Source organism: Aethalodelphis obliquidens, unplaced genomic scaffold (genome assembly GCF_003676395.1).
Source record: "Aethalodelphis obliquidens isolate GAN/ISIS:26980383/991018 unplaced genomic scaffold, ASM367639v1 scaffold30, whole genome shotgun sequence".
Taxonomy (NCBI): Eukaryota; Metazoa; Chordata; class Mammalia; order Artiodactyla; family Delphinidae; genus Aethalodelphis; species Aethalodelphis obliquidens.
This window is the reverse complement of record NW_020837974.1, coordinates 895907-911463: the sequence shown is the minus strand read 5'-3', so window position 1 is coordinate 911463 and position 15557 is coordinate 895907. Positions and strand designations below refer to the sequence as shown.

Here is a 15557-nt window from a genome sequence, read left to right as displayed (position 1 = left end):
ACTGGCGGTGTGCGGCTGCAGAAGCGGCGGGAGGAGTTGGTGCTGCGCGTCCAGGCCCCGGAGCTCATCGGCCTGGCGGAGCTGATCCTGGCGGAGGCAGAGGCCAGGAGCCAGGACGGGGACGCCAGCGCCTGCAGCCTTCTCCAGGCCCGGCTGCCCCTGCTGCTCAGCTGCTGCCGCGGTGACGATGAGGGCGTCAGGAAGGTGACGGCGCACCTGACAAGCTGCATCCCGCAGTGGGCTGACAGGTGAGGGTGCTGGACGCCGGGCTCCAGGGCCCCCGCCCGTCCCCTTGCCCTTGTGGTGGGAGGCCGCGGCTCAGACGTGAGCACCGTGGGAGCGAGCCCAGGCCACCAGTGGGGGTGCGGTAGGGCTGAGGGGCCTGGCACGCCAGCTCTGCACGCCGTGGCAACAGCGGCTCCCTGGTCCCGCAGCCACCCCGAGTCTGGTCTCTGGTCTCTCGCAGCGTGCTGGGCAGGCGTTGCCGAGACCTGCTCGTGCACCTTTACCTGCAGCGGCCAGACCTCCGGGTGCCTGTGCCTGACGTCCTGCTGCACAGCGAAGGGGCCGCCGGCAGCAGCGTCTGCAAGGTAAAGCCCTACGGGGTCATCGGGGCCGCCTTTGTCCTTCACTGGGAGGTAGAAATGCCTTTTCTCGGATCGAAAGACAAAAGAGGCCCCTGGTGAGTGCCGATGGCACGTCTGAGGGCAGAGCCTGCCCTGCCACCCTCGCCTGTCCGACCTCTCGAAGGGTCTGGAAACGATCTTTTCCTCCTCCAAGAAGTCCTCTGGGTGTGGAGCAGAGGAGAGTGGGTGTCCCCCCTCGTTCCCTGATGAGGGACCGTTGACTACAGCAGGCCGCGTGGTGCGTGTGTGACGGTGTTGCATGCGGCCCAGCACCCCCATCCCTTCCTGGCTGCCTGCCGTGGCGCTGGCCTTTGGCCCAGCGTGGGGCCTCCGTGCGCGGGTCTGCGTGGCATCTGCCTTCACCTCCCTTGGGTGATGGCGGGGGAAGGGGGGTCTGGTGGGCCCCCTGCCCGTGTTCCCTGGGCTGGACCCTGGAGTTGGATCTGCCGCCTGCCCTGCTTCTCGGGACAGGGAGGGAAGTTGATGTATTTCCAGTTGTGCTTTCTTCCACTTTTGCGTGTTACTTGTTTTGCACACCTGAAATTATGCTACATCAGTAAGGTTGGTTTTTCTCGCTCAAGCTAACACAGGGCTTTTATCCTGTCTGTGTGGAGAGGGTGACCTCACACACCACGTGCTGAGCTTGGCTGGGAGCTCTGGCCACGGCCTCTTGAGCCCCAGGAGCAGCAGAAGGCACTGGGAGAACAGGCGTCTCTGGGTCGCTGCACAGGTCCTTAGGGGCCACACCAGGGCCTTGGGGTCCGGGGGCCTTGGAGCAGGTGCCCGCACACTGCCCGGGGAGCCCCATCGTAGCCCCTGCGGCGGTGGGCGGCGGACTCGGCGGGGGGCGGACAGGTAGGGTGCGAGGGCTGCAGGCGGCCCCGGCTCTGACCACCCCCGTCCCTCCCAGCTGGACGGCCTCATTCACCGCTTCGTCACCCTCCTCGCGGACACCAGTGACTCCCGGGCGGCCGAGAACCGAGTGGCCGATGCCAACGTGGCCTGTCGGAAGCTGGCTGTGGCCCACCCCATCCTGTTGCTCAGGTACCGCCTGGCCTGTCCCACCTGCAGCCCGAGTGGGCACAGCTCGCTGTCAGGGTGCCCTCCCCGCCCCAGCCTGGAGCGGCTCCCACACCAGGCGTTCCTGTAAGGCGGGCTCTGCGGCTAAGAGCGGGTGGACAGACACCGTGGTGGTGTCGCCACGGGCAGCCAGGGCCTCGGCTGCTTCCTGACTGAGCTGAGTCTCGGGGGTAGGGGCCTGGTGGACGCGGGAGAGGGTGGGTCAGGTGAGTGGCCCAGGACATCACGGTGGCGGTTAGCGGGCTCCGGGTGGTCTCCAAGTGCAAGTTGATGTCGGCCCTTGGAGCGGGGGGCGGGGAGGGGGGCCGGGGGAGATGGCCCAGGACCACCGAGCGCACACGTCGCCCCCAGGCACCTGCCCATGATCGCCGCCCTCCTGCACGGCCGCAGCCACCTCAACTTCCAGGAGTTCCGTCAGCAGAGCCACCTGACCTTCTTCCTGCACGTGCTGGGCATCCTGGAGCTGCTGCAGCCGCACGTGTTCCAGAGCGAGCACCAGGGGGCGCTATGGGACTGCCTGCTCTCCTTTCTCCGCCTGCTGCTGGTGGGTGCCCCACCCACCCTCGGGGGCCCGGGCGTCCCCAGGGGTCGGTGCCCGGTCCCTCTCCCTGTGCCCCTGTCAGCCGGTGCCCCTGCTTGCCCTGCCTGCTCCCTCCACCATTCTGAGCTCTCCCCATTCAGCTCGTGCCCCTTCTGGTCCCACGACTCTGGCAGCCCCGGTCTTCCTGACCAGGACTGAGGGTCCGTCCCCTTGTCCACCTGAGGTGGCTGGGTGAGGGCACAGCCCTTGGCTGCATCGGGCACGGCCAGGCCACCTGCCTGTCTGGTACCTTCACCCGGGGAAGGCCCCCAGCTGCTCACGTGCCTGGGGAGACCCCACGCTCCTCAGGGTTCAGGAGGGACGAGGCCGCTCCTGACCCTTAGGGACCTTAACATGCGCCCGGCGAGGGCGGCGTGCTGGCGGTGTCCAGGGTGTACTGTGGGGCTCCAGGGGGAGCGACGTGGGCAAGACGGGATGCTTCAGGCCCTGGATGCTTTCCCCCTCGCGCTTCCCTTTGCAGAACTACAGGAAGTCCTCCCGCCACCTGGCCCCCTTCATCAGCAAGTTCGTGCAGTTCACCCACAAGTACATCACCTGCAATGCCCCGGCTGCCATCGCCTTCCTGCAGAAACACTCCGACGCGCTCCAGTGAGTGTGCGCGTCTGGCACGGCTCCTCTCCGGCCAGGGTCCCGTCGTGGCGGTGCTCAGGGCTGAGAGCTCCCAAGGGGCGTGCTGGCAGGGGTGGACACTGCCCACGGCGCCGGGGCCCGGGGCGGCAGGGCTGTTGATGCTGGGTCTGCGCCGGGGTCATTCTGAGCTGGCTTCCTCCTCCCTCGGCCCCCGGGGCACCTCCTGAGCCCCTGCCCACGGGGCCCTGCCTGCCTCCCACCTGTGGCATGGTGCTCACGGAGAACCTTGCTCCCCCAGTGACCTGTCCTTCGACAGCAGTGACCTGGTGATGCTCAAGTCGCTCCTGGCGGGGCTGAGCCTTCCCAGCAGGGACGGCAGGGCTGACCGCGGCCTGGACGAAGAGGGCGAGGGTGAGTGGGGCCGGGGCTGCGGGCTGGACTGCCCTGGGCGTCCCTCGGGCATCGTTGGCCCTGGGGCCGTGACATGCGCAAAGCACCGACTCGTGTTGTGGCCAGCGAGACCTACAGCACCTGCCCTCTGTGGGACCAACCAGGCCCCTCTGCTCTCTGTCCCCGTGCCCACCCTGGGGCCCCTGCAGTGGGGCGACCCGGCGCCTGCAGCATTGTGTCTAGCGGGCGTGCGGTGGACTTGTGAACGGGCCGAGTGCCGGGGGCCCAGGGCCCTTCACGGCCATTCGCCCTGGTTTTGCCAAGTCGCTGGCGTCGAGTGTGACTCTGGGCCATCCACGGACGCGCCTAGCACAGCGCTCGGCACGCAGGCGCCTTTATTGAGCACCTGCTGTGTGCCAGGGGCAGCAGGGAAGGCCACGTGCAGTGTGGTGGGTGAGAGGCTCGAGAGAGCAGTGCCGCGTCTCCCGGGCAGCTCCCAGCAGTTCGTCGTTTCAGCACATTTATTGAGCGCCCATTGTGTACCAGGCACCGTGCTCAGCCCAGGGCAGGGGCCGCATCTTTGGGGGTCTGGTGTGATTCTGGGCGCTGCTCAGCGAGGCTGCCCCTCGCTTACACACATGGATCCCACGGCCTCGGTGTCGAGTGTGTCCGGGGCTCTTGGGCCCTCTGGACGGTGGCCTGGGGCGGGCCGTCCTTGTCTCCACCCGACAGCACTGGCCTCCTGTCTTGCAGACGAGGGCTCGGCTGGCCCCCTGCCTCTGCTCAGCGTCTCCCTCTTCACCCCTCTGACCGCAGCTGAGGTGGCCCCCTATGTGAAGAGGCTTTCCCGGGGCCAGACGGTCGAGGGTAAGTCTGGGGGTTTGGCTCCCCCAGGCCCAGTCGGCCCCGCGGTGGGTGGTGGTCTCCCTTTCTGTCCCTGCAGCATCCTGGGTCCCACAGCAGCCCTTGGCCGTCCAGGCTTCTCCTGGGGGTGGGGGGGGGGCATCCAGAAGACAGCAGGGCCCCTGCCAGGTCCCGGGAGGGGCTGGGCTCTTCCTCAGAGTGGGAATAGGGGTGGGTAGAGAGGGGGTCAGAGGGAGAAGCGGGACTGGAGACTGGGGGCGGCTCCTCTGCTGGCCAGTGGCGCTGGGGAGCCCCCTGGAGTCCCCTAGATACCGAGGAAGAGGGGCCTGGCGGGGAGCTGGCCGACAGCCCCTGGTCCCCTACGGGGGAGCCGAGGGCCTGGGTGGCCACCTGCGGGGAGGGGCAGGGCCATGTTTCTGCATTGTGGCTTCGGGGCAGCCGGGGCAGACATCCGGGGAGCGTGGTGCAGATGCAGATCCCTGGGCCCCTCAGAAATCTCTGAAAGCCTGGTCGACCAGCACCTCCGGTTTGGGGTCGCTGGCTCGGTAGTTGGGAAGGCAGCGGAACCCCCAGTGATTTCTGTCCCAAGGTGCTGGGGGCCCCCTGGCCTGAGCAAGCACCAGGGATGCTATGGAAGCTCCAGGAGGCACTGGCGCTGACGTTATGAGCAGCCGTGCTACACCTGTAGAACCAGGTCCCTCCACCAGAGCCTGTGCTGAGGCCGGGCCAGGGTCCCTGCCCAGCAGGTGTGCTGTGGGGCAGCGGGCTCTAGCCCCAGGACTCCACCACTCCTGCCTCTGGGCTGTGTGGGGGACAGGTTCGCCCCCGAGCCCAGCAGCTGCAGCCCGGCCCTCAACAACACGCTTTCTACCCATCTTAGATCTGTTGGAGGTTCTGAGCGACGTGGACGAGATGTCCCGGCGGAGACCCGAGATCCTGGGCTTCTTCTCGGTGCGGGAGCTGCCATGTGCCCGGAGGAACTGGGACACGTGTCAGAGGCTGGGGCGGGAGGGCAAAGGCACGCTGGGCCCCGAACAGGGACGCCGCCCCCACCCTCCTTCCTGCTGGCCACCCAGCTCAGCCCGCAGCGGCTGGGCTTTGGGGCGGGTGCCACGTCTGACTGCGGCCCTGTCCCAGATGCTCAGTCCCGCCCAGAACTGAGGCGGCCGCTCCTCCGCTCTGCGCTGGGCCTCCTGTGTGCTTCATGGGTCCCGAGGTCCCAGGGCCCAGCGACGGGGGTGTTGAGGGGGCTGGAGGCTTAGGGAGCGGGGTCCCCTGACTTGAGGGTGGCCCTGCTGACACCGCCCCCGCCCCCGCAGACCAGTCTGCAGCGGCTGATGAGCTCAGCTGAGGAGTCCTGCCGCAGCCTGGCCTTCAGCCTGGCCCTGCGCTCCATCCAGAGCAACCCCAGGTGAGCCGGCGTCACCTGCCACCACGGGCCACCCGGTGCCCTGGGCCAGGCCTCCCACTCCTCCTGTCCGGTGGGGCCCGGCGCGGGGCTCTGGGGAGGCGTCAGGGCCTTGGCCGTCTTGGCACGGGGGGAGGTGCCAACCTGAGCACGTGGCTCTTCCAGCATCGCAGCCGACTTCCTGCCCACGTTCATGTACTGCCTGGGCAGCCGGGACTTCGAAGTAGCGCAGACGGCCCTCCGGAACCTGCCGGAGTACACCCTCCTCTGCCAGGGTGAGTCTGCCCCGACCCCACCCACCCAGGCCCCGGTGCCCCCGGAGGCCTCGGTACCCGGGGCCGGGCTCTTGGGGAAAGACCAGAGGCTCCACTTCTGAGAGCTGCCTGACGACCTGGCCGCCGCGGCCAGGATGTCAGGGCAGCACAGCCTGACAGGGTCTTCGTCTGTCCCCAGAGCACGCAGCCGTGCTGCTGCACCGGGCCTTCCTGGTGGGCATGTATGGCCAGATGGACACCAGCGCCCAGATCTCTGAGGCCCTGAGGATCCTGCACATGGAGGCTGTGATGTGAGCCGGGTCCGCTGGTGGTCTCCTCCGGGAGCACCAAGACAGGCAGGGCCAGTACTCAGAGCCCACGCCCAGCCACCCCGGCCAGCAGTGTGGGCGCCGTCTGCCCCGGAAGCTGTCCCACCTGCGGAGTGACGGGGGGCACAGCCCAGCTGGGAGGGGATGCTGACATCCTAGCGAGTCAAGGCGAGGGGCTGGGTTCAAATGAAACGTTTTGAACTCCGCGACGCTGCTGCCTGTGTGGTTTGCCTCCTTGGAGACCCCGGGAGTGAGTGGGACCTGGGAGCTTGGAGCCCTGCCCCCAGGGCCCGGCCAGCCTGCCTGCTCCTGGGCAGGCATGCGGCGGTGTCCGTCTGGAGACAGGAGGGCGCCCGCCTGCTGGGCACAGTCTCGGCCTTTCCTCCCTGCCCTCCACCCAGCTCCCCACTTTCAGGCAGCATCGGGGTTGGGGGAGAGCTGACAGTGCCCGGGTGCCCCCTGCCCCTGAGTTCTCTGCCCACGGGCTCGGCCTCGTCAACTCCCGGAGGGAGCGGGGCTCGCTGGGTGTCGGCAGAGCAGTCAGAAAAGGACCTCAGCTCCCCGAGACCCTCAGCTTCGGGCATCGCTCCAGGAAGCCCCCCGCGTGCTGGCCGCAGGGTGAGGGCTGGCTCAGTGCAGCCACTGAGGGGCGCATCCCCCGCGGAGCTGCGGTGCTGGGGCAGGGGACAGGGCCGGGGCTCTGCCCCAGAACTTGGCCTGGGGACTCTGAGGGCAGGGGGCAGTGCTCCCTCCAGTGAGGGCCCCGGGGTCCCCCCAGGCGGCACTGGTTTCTCCAGGCCAGTGTCCTCTTGGGGCAATGCCGTCCCAACCCCATCCAGGCTGGATGCAGATGGCATCCCACCCCTCCCTCCCATTGCTCCCATTGGCGCCCAGCGCTTGGCACAGCCCCAGTCTCCCCGATGGCCCCCGGGTTCCGGTGCGTCCCCCCGCCCCGCAGGGTCCCCGTCTACCCGGCTCCTCAGCTGGGGCCACCAGGGGGCGCTGAGGCTAAAGACAGACCCAGGCTCTTCAGTCCCGCCTACTTGAGGCTGGACAGACCCTTGGGTGGGGGGTGGTCACTGCTTCCATGCCCACCAGGGGCAGGGCTGTGCCCCTAGCCCCACAGGCCCCTGGTCAGCCCCGGCCTTGCCAGCCTCCCTGCTCCCCTGAGCCCCTGACGGGTTGGCCACCACACCGCTGCCCGCGCGACAGCCCTTCAGTACCCCGATCCTGCCGGTTCCGTGGTGGAGCCCCAGGCCCTCCTGTCCCGCCTGGCTTGTTTCTTGGCCCCCGTCGTGTGGCTCCTGCTCAGGGGCACGTGGAACTGGCCTTTGGCAGCTCCTGCCCCACTGCAGTCCCTGCAGAGAGAGACGTGGAGCCGAAGGGCCCCCTCCTGCCTCCTGCCCTGGGTGCCCTACCAGGAAGTGCTATGCCACTCGTAGGAAGCCACGGCCCTGCCCATCTGGGCTTGGGTGACAGCTGTTGGGACACCCGCATGCCCCAAAGTGCCACTGCCTCACCCAGAGCTAGGGGCGCACAGGCCCCCTGGGGTTTGGGAGGCTAGGGGCTGGGGCAGTTCACCCGTGACACTGGGCTGTGTGAGGGCCCAGCAGGCAGAGAGGCAGGCTCTGGGAGAGCCCTTGGACCACCTTCCTGCCCAGTCCCACCCGTGTCAGGGCCGAGGCTTGGGGGAGCCTGGGGGTGGGCCGCGGCCTGGCTCTGGGGGAGCGGGGATGCCAACCACCCTCCAGCTTCACCTTTCTGCGGGCAAAGGCAGACGTCCTGGCAGGGCTGCGGGCGGTACCCACGGAACCCGCCCTTGCCAGCCTGGGCGCTGCAGCATTGCCAGGCAGGTGGTGGGGCGCGGCGGGACCCTTGGGGACGGCCCGTGGGAATGGGCGGTGGTGCGTGGAGGGCGCGGGCAGAGCGGGCGTGCAGGGCAGCGCTCCTCGGATGGTGTCCGTTGCCGTGAACACCATCCAGCCGGCTCCATCTTACACGGGTGCGCCCAGCCCAGGGCCTCGGAGAGAAGGGGCCCAGGGGGCCCAGTGGATGGCGGGCAGGGGCGTGGGTGTGCATGTGTGTGGGGTGAGTGTGGGCTTGTGGAGGCCGGGTGAGCCCCCTCGGGGTCAAGGCCACCTGACCTGCTCCTGTCTATACAGCGTGAGTGGGGAGCTGGAGTGCCAGCTCCCTGTGTGGGCCTGAACCCGGAGCCTGTGCCCCGCAGAGCGCAGTGGGGCTTGGCTGCTGGGCGGGGAGGCCCAAGGTACAGGAGCACAGCCACGTAGAACCTTCTGGATCCCAGCTCTTCTGCCTCAGCTCAGCACCCAGCCACGTCCACTGCGAAGCCCAAGCTTGCCACGTTCTCTCCTGCCACAGGGCCTTTGCACGGGGCCTTTGCTCTCCCCGCTCCCTGCCCCCTGTGCCAGCTCCCACTCCCTCGGCTCTCAGCTCCTGTGGCACCTCCTCCAGGAAGGCTTCTGGCACCCAGGGTCAGGTGCCTTCTCCCCGCAGGCGCTGTGTGTTCTGTTTGTCGCTCTATGCCACGCTGGGAGGTTGGAGTTGTCAATCCAGCCAGGGTCTGCCTGGCCTGGGGTGTGCAGAGCAGGCGAGGGAGGAAGTGAAGTCCAGTCTCCAGGAGCCCAAAGCCCCGGACCTGGCGGGAGCCGGGGTGGGGTCGGGTGAGGGGGCCGGGGCGAAGACGTGAGGTCAGCCCGTGTGTCCCTCCCCAGCCCCCAGCCCCAGGCTCTCCACAGGGGCTGCTCTCGCCTGGCTCACAGCCTGCGAGGCCTGGGAAGTTGACCCGTCCAAGGTCAGGTTGGGGAAGGGGCTCCTTGAGTGTCAGGAAGGAGGAGAGGTGGAGGGGGCGGGGCGGAGCCCACCTAGGCTCCTGTCCTGGCACGTGACCCTGGCAGCTGAGCTCCCCTCTCTGGGCCTCAGCCTCCCTCTTGTTAAGAGGGACTGCGCTCACCCACTGACAAGAAAACGAGGCGTCCCGCCCGGACCCCACAGTCCCCTTTGCTCTGGGGGAGGGGGGCCCCCCAGGGAGGATCAAAGGGCACCCCATCAACCAGCGTCAGTAGGTGGGGAAGGGTGGGACCAGGTGCGGCGTTGCCATGGTGATGAGCTCGCCTGTTTCCTTCACTTTCAGTCCTGGGAAGGGGTGAACCCTGACCTTCAAACAGGCCAGACAGCCAGCAGCCGGGCAGAGGGCCAGAGAGGCGTGGGCAGCTAGGGCCCCCAGGTCTCCCCATGAGGGTTCCCAGCACCAGGGCCCCCACGTTCGCCCTGGGAGGGCTGGCTTATGGCCCCAATTCACAGATGAAGGCAGTAAGGCCCAGTTAGTCGTCCAAGGTCACATGGGGTAGAACTGCCCAGGGGTCCTGAACCAGGACCCTCCCCTCTCCCCGGTTTCCTCCCTCAGAGCCACTTAAAACTGACCCAGGCCGCGGTGGGGTTACTTCGGGTGTCTTGGCAGGCAGGGGTGTGGCTTGAGGGCTCTCCCAGGGCCTGCCCGCCCCATCCCTCCCTGGGGAAGGAGGACAGGTGGACAGAACTGGAGTCCAGGTCTCACCCTGGAGCCCTCTCCCCAGTCCAGGCCCAGGCTGGGCCCCCAGGGGGACCAGAGGTCAGACCCCACAAGGCTCGTGCCTGGAGAAGTTGGGAAGGGCTATTTCAAGAAGGTGGAGGATCGAGGAGGAGCTGGAGGGTGAGCAGGAGTTTTCCAGGTGAGGACTCAGCTTGCCAGCTTACGTTGGGGCCCAGGGCTCATCATGTGTGGGTGGTGGGCCCACAGCCCCGGTCTCCTGTCTGTGCCCTCTGGGTATAAAGTGTGGCCTGGAGGGGACTGGGGGGCTCGGCGGCCGTTTGTCCAGTGAGTGGTCCCAGGCCACGTGCAGGGAGAGGAGTGGGATGGGGCGGGACTCCTGGCCGCAAAGCCCAGGGCCCCACTGACCCCTGTGATGGAGGAAGCAGCTGCTGACTGCCACCTGCTTGGCACACCTGGGCCAGACTCCTGGGGGCCTCCCGAGACGCTGGGTCCCAAAGACCCCTTGGACCCCTTCATCCCGGGTCCACATCACAGACGGCGCTCCAGGCGCCCACAGGCCAGAGCAGGAGCCAGGAGAGCCTTTGGGATGGCAAAGCACATGGCGGCAGGAGCTGTGGGGCTACCAGGTCAGAGGCCAGAGCGCAGGTCCCCCCGCCCCAGGCCACCCACCCTGGGTCCCCCCACTCCGGGCGCCCTCACCCCGAGTCTCTGTGTTCCACCCCTGGAGGCTGCCAGTCCCGCTCCTTTCAAGGCCAGGGGCAGCCTTGACCGACCTCTCACCCCCGGACCTGGGGCAGGTAACTCTGGAGGCACCCCAGGGCTCTGAGGCCAGCTCAGTGCTCCCTGACTATGGCCTTGGGCAAACCACTCGCCTCTGCTTCCATATCTGTAAAAGGGGTGTGAAAATAACGCCTGAGTCTCAGGGGACCGTGAGCACGGAGGAAGTGCTCAGTGAAGGGTGCCTGTCGTGTGACCTGCTTTATGAACAGAGAGGTGCTGTGATCTGACCAAGGACACACAGCTACTGGAGGCAGGGCCAGGCTTCCTTCCGCCCTGGTCCTGCTCCCTGGCGCCCCTGCCAGCCCCTGCGCGCTGGTAATGGGACAGGAGGGCCAGGCCCCATTACAAAGGGTTCCTATAAATGGCGTGAGAAGGATTAATAATGTATTTGTAACACATCGTCATGGTAGCCGAAAATGATCTATAAACGTGCAGTAAATGTTTTATAATGTTTCTGTAACCCGTTATAAATGATAAATGGCCGACTATAGATGCCGGATCAAATATTTATAACGCCTTGCGTGCAGCGTTGGGCTGCTACAGTCCGGGAAAGCCATTAATAATAAAGTGGATGGAAATGTAAAAGTTACCGACATGCCCAGCAAAGCCATTTATAATGAATGTAAAATTTGGCTGTTGGAAGCAACCCACGAGCCCCAGCCGAAGCACCGGCCAGGCTCCCCCGGAGCCCGGGGAAGGGGTGGGTTGTGAATTATTTGTGAGGTGTTCGGACTGGAACGTATACCATCCATAGCGCGCCGTATACATATGCACGAGGCGGCATGCATTATTCATTGGGCCTAATTAATTAACGGGTGGCCCCTTAAAATGGGGCGTCGCAGCTCCCAGCTCCCTCCTGCCTGCAGTGCGGGCGTCCACAGCCGCCTGCGTGAGCCATTGGCTGACCCAACCATGGCCTTGGGAACCGGGGAATGAGGGGACACCCCTCGTATGCTCTGCTGTGAAGCCAGCGTGACCCCCCAAGTTGGTTCCGCTGCAGGCGGCAAGGGGCTGGCATCCCTCAGGGGGGCTCTGCTTACCACCCTCCAGCATCCGCCTCTCACAACCACAGTGGCCATGAAAATTAATTGTTTTTCATGGATAGAGCTTGAGGAAAACCAAACCTAGATAGCACTATTTACCTTTTTCCCTTACTTATTAAAGGTGAGGTGCTCAGGGTGCGATGGGGACGTGAATGATATCCTTAACTAGTCCAGACCAATCAATGTAAAGACAGGCGGCATCGATCCCAATTACCTGGCTAGGTAACACTGTTACTGCGGCAGGGAGCCGCCTTTCCACAGCTCAGCCTGGTGCTGCTGGGGATGAGGGCCCCCACCTTGCTGTGAAGGCTCAGAGAAGTGAGGGTGACAGGGCGAAGCTGCTGAGCGAGGCTGCCAACCCGGACCTGCCCGCTGGAGTCCGAGCATGTCTTTTGCACAAGCCAGGGCTGCCGGTTCTGTTCTGTGTGGCACTCGTTTCCCGAGACACCCCTGCAGCAGAGGTTCTGTGGGCAAGTCAGTTTGGGAACCCCTGTGTAGCGTGGCCGCTCCCTTGGGAGTCACGGTGCACGGGAGGGCATGAAGGCTCTGAGAAGTCCTGTGGGAAGGGCCGCATGGGTGGATGCCTCCCCACTTCTTTCTCTCGCCCCCCCCCCACTGCCTCTCCTGGTTTCCCTGCTCTGCCTTGAAGGCTCAGGGCACCGCCAGGTCTGCTGTGTTTGGACAAGCGCCTCCGATTATGTTCCAGCTCAGGCCATCAGCCTTGGTCAAATCTGTTACTTGGGGTTCAGTCTACCAGTTAAAGGGTCTACAGACCCCACCCCACCACTCCAAGGTGTCGTGCCCATTCCCACCACCAAGAACCATCCTAGGGGCCCAGTAGGCGGCGCATCCTCCAGCAGCTGGCTTTTTGGATGCAAATCAGTGCTGCCCTGGTCCGGATCCTCCCTTGGGTCCCCAGCAATGTCCTTGCCAGCCTTCCTCCCGGGGAGGGGCCCCCATCATCACCGAGGGGTCTGAACACGTGCTGGAAAGCAGGAGCGGGGGAAATTGAGACCACCTGGCCTGGAAGCTCTGACCCAGACAATGGCAGCCACTCGGGCAGGGCAGCGGCCCACGGCTGACCCGGGTTTCTCGGGCCCTCCACCATGCCGGGTCCTAGGTCCCAGCTCTGCCTGGCTGATCCACTGGTCTCCTCTCTCCTCAGAACCTCATTTTTTGAGTTGCAGAATGGGTAGCGTCAACCCACTTTTAAAGAGTGGCTTTAAGCATTAAGTGAGAAAATGGGTGTGAAAATGCTAGAAGCCCTCCCGACCCTTTCTCCAGCCGCACCCCGCCTCCTGCCCAGTTCCTCCATTCTTCGGATACTCCTGCTGCAGGGCCTCTGCCTGGGACCCTCTTCCCTTTCCTCTGTGACAAGCCAATTCCCACTTACCCTTCAGGTCTCAGTTCTCATGTCCCCTCCCCAGGGAAGCCATCTCCGGCCTCTGGACCAAGACAAGGGCCCCTTCTTCACCATCTAATGGCATGGCGTGTCCCTTGGAGCACTGTCACAGGGGCAATTTTGCGTTTATCTGTGTATGTGTATCAGTCAGGGTAAGAATGCTAGCTGCTGTAACAAACAGGTCCCAAAGTTCCAGCAACTGGACCCAGCCTGCATTTCTCACTCACCCAGAGGCCAATCTGGATGTCCCCGGTCAGTGATGACCTTCTGCCTGACCCTGCAGTGTCCAAGCTCGTCCACCTGTGGCCCCATCATCTAGTAGGTCCTTTGCCTCCGGCCAGCAGACCAGGGAAGATTTAGAGTGTGAGGTGCATCCGTCACCTCCATTGGCCAGAACTCAGCCACAACAGCCCCACTGACCTGCAAGGGAGGCTGGAAACATCGGACCAGGCATAGGAAATGGTGAGTGCTGAGGTCCTGGGGCGGCCATAGGAGGGGAGATGGGAGAGGTAACAATGGCCCATGCTGAGGACAGTGCTTTCCTTGTGAGGAGGAGGGGCTGGAGAAGTGGCAGGGCAAGTTCTGGCTCCCGTGGTCATCAAAGATTTTGTGTTGAGAATAGACTGCAGGTGGCAAGCCAGAGGCAGAGCCATGGTTAGAAGATTCCTGTAGAAACCCAGGCTCACAGCAGCTGGTGGCTGTGGAGGTGGTGGCAGTGGTCAGCTTCCTGCAGGATGGGATGTGGGCAGTGAGAGGACAGGGGCCAAGGAGCTTGCCCAGGCTTGTGGCCCCAGCAGCTGGCAGGATGCCATGGGCCGGCTGTGGGTGGGGCTGGTTGGAGGTCTGGGAGGACCAGGAGTGGCTGAGTGCAGGAGGCAAGAGGGGTGGAGGCTCTGAGGCCAGCAGGGCAGGGCAGGCCAGGGAGCAGCTGGAGATGTGATAAGGGGCCCAGAGGACTTCATTCAGAGCGCTGCAGAGGCCAAGCAAGGAAGGGCTTGTCCAACTGGCTTTCTAGAAAGATCCCTTGGCTGCTGGGGAGGGGTGGACTCTGGTGGTCAGAGGGCAGGAGGGAGCCGAGGGAGACTGGCCAGTGGCCAGGGGCAAGATGTTGGTGGCCGCAGTGGGGAGAAGTGGGCAGGCTGGGGGTGTCCTGGATTGGGGGGCCCTGGAGAGGAGCAGGGCCGGCAGAGGATGTGCTATGTGTGAGGTGCTGATGGGGACATCACCACAAATGCCGCCTCCCAAGTCACTGTCCCCAGAGGTGGCCACGTGGTGGCCAGTGGGGGCAAGCGTGCAGCTTAAACTCCTCAGAATCAGAGCTCTGGCCACCTCGTCCTCTTCACTCTGAGCCGCCCGCCCTGTCTGCCTCTCGTCCAGCCCTGTGACCCCCCCCCCCCCCCCCCCCCGCTTCTTGACCTTGGCCTTACCCGACCTCACCAGCTTTTCCGGTTCTCCTAAATGCTGCCCTGGGGGTCAGGAAAACCCACTTGGCTCCTGGTTCTGGGACTAGCCACCAGTCCAACTGACCTGGCAGGACATTGCCCTTTGTCCTCTAGCTGGGAAACCCCAGCAGGTCAGGGCAGCATCCAGTGACAGTCCCAGGTCACAGCGGCTCCCTGTCTAGCACCTGCTTGCCCCCTGTGACGGGGAGCTCGCCACCACAGGGTCCAGCTGCAGGAAAGAGCTGGCTCTGGACTGGAAGACTGTCTCCGCTCCTGCAAGTGGGCACAGAAGCCACCCTGTCCCCCTGCCAGGCCCACCTTCCCTCCTGCCAGGCCCTGTCTGGACAAGCCCTGCGCCTGCGGCCGGGTGGGCGGGGTCACTTCACTTGTCTGGTGTCAGTGTTTCTGGCTGTCTGTCCGATGCCCACAGACAGGTTTCCCCGAGAATGTGGAGGGGAGCAGCCCAATAACTGGGGTGCCCACAAGAGGTACTCTTCTGTAATGACTTGGGTCACATGCTCAAAGTGGAAAACGGGAACAGATCGGGACACCAAGAACCACGAGGGGTCTCAGGCCCAAGGAGCAGCCCGTGCGCACAGGCCGCAGGCGGGGAGACTCCTGGAGGGAGTTGCCCCAGCCGCAGGGCCACCTCGGGCACCGTGCCCCTTCCCCAGCCTCCGCCGCCTCTGCCGTTAATCCGGGAGATTCACATGCCCGCCGGCAAGAGAGGGCGGATGGGAAAGTCCTTTCAAAGCCCATAAATGCGACGGGCGTTACTGCTGCGCTCCGGGCGGGGGTGGGGGCCACCGGCCGGCCTGCCCGGCTGCACCTCGGGCAGATCTCAGTTTCCCCGTCTGTAAAGTGGCCTTGACCGCACTGCTCCAGGAGGGTGGGGTGGCGCAGGCTTTGAAAAGAAAGTCAGTCTTGAAGCCTCCCGCGGACCCCTGGGAGGGAGGGAGGCGAGTGGCGGGCGGGGCCTTGGGCGTGGTCTATAGGGGGCGGGGCCTGTTCGAGGCGGGAGCCTTCCCCTGGCCTGGTGGGGCCTGGGCCGGCCCTGGCTCGGGAGCGGGGCCTTTCCGGGGCGGAGCCTGGCCAGGAGGAGTGGGACCTGATTGGGCGGGGCCTTGTGTGGCGGGGGCGTGGCAGGGAGGAGCGGCGCCTGGGGGGCGGGGCCTTGCGGTGGCGGAGGCGCGGCCTTGCCGGGGGCAGGGGCTGGCG

General features: G+C 65.5%; 1 protein-coding gene across 3 annotated transcripts in view; it reads left to right on the top strand.

The window, feature by feature from the left end:
* The window catches only part of INTS1 (integrator complex subunit 1), a 28827-nt gene extending 22496 nt beyond the window's left edge, over nucleotides 1-6331 (top strand). For all 3 annotated transcript variants that reach the window (XM_027125560.1, XM_027125562.1, XM_027125561.1), the window contains exons 37-47: nucleotides 22-248; nucleotides 467-590; nucleotides 1537-1670; nucleotides 2058-2250; nucleotides 2768-2895; nucleotides 3176-3288; nucleotides 4021-4134; nucleotides 5012-5082; nucleotides 5451-5542; nucleotides 5705-5814; nucleotides 5993-6331. In XM_027125560.1, coding sequence (XP_026981361.1) covers nucleotides 22-248; nucleotides 467-590; nucleotides 1537-1670; nucleotides 2058-2250; nucleotides 2768-2895; nucleotides 3176-3288; nucleotides 4021-4134; nucleotides 5012-5082; nucleotides 5451-5542; nucleotides 5705-5814; nucleotides 5993-6108 — 1422 coding nt within the window. In that variant the 3' untranslated portion in view covers nucleotides 6109-6331. The remainder of the gene's footprint in view (nucleotides 1-21; nucleotides 249-466; nucleotides 591-1536; nucleotides 1671-2057; nucleotides 2251-2767; nucleotides 2896-3175; nucleotides 3289-4020; nucleotides 4135-5011; nucleotides 5083-5450; nucleotides 5543-5704; nucleotides 5815-5992) is intronic.
* Nucleotides 6332-15557: the final 9226 nt, after the last annotated feature.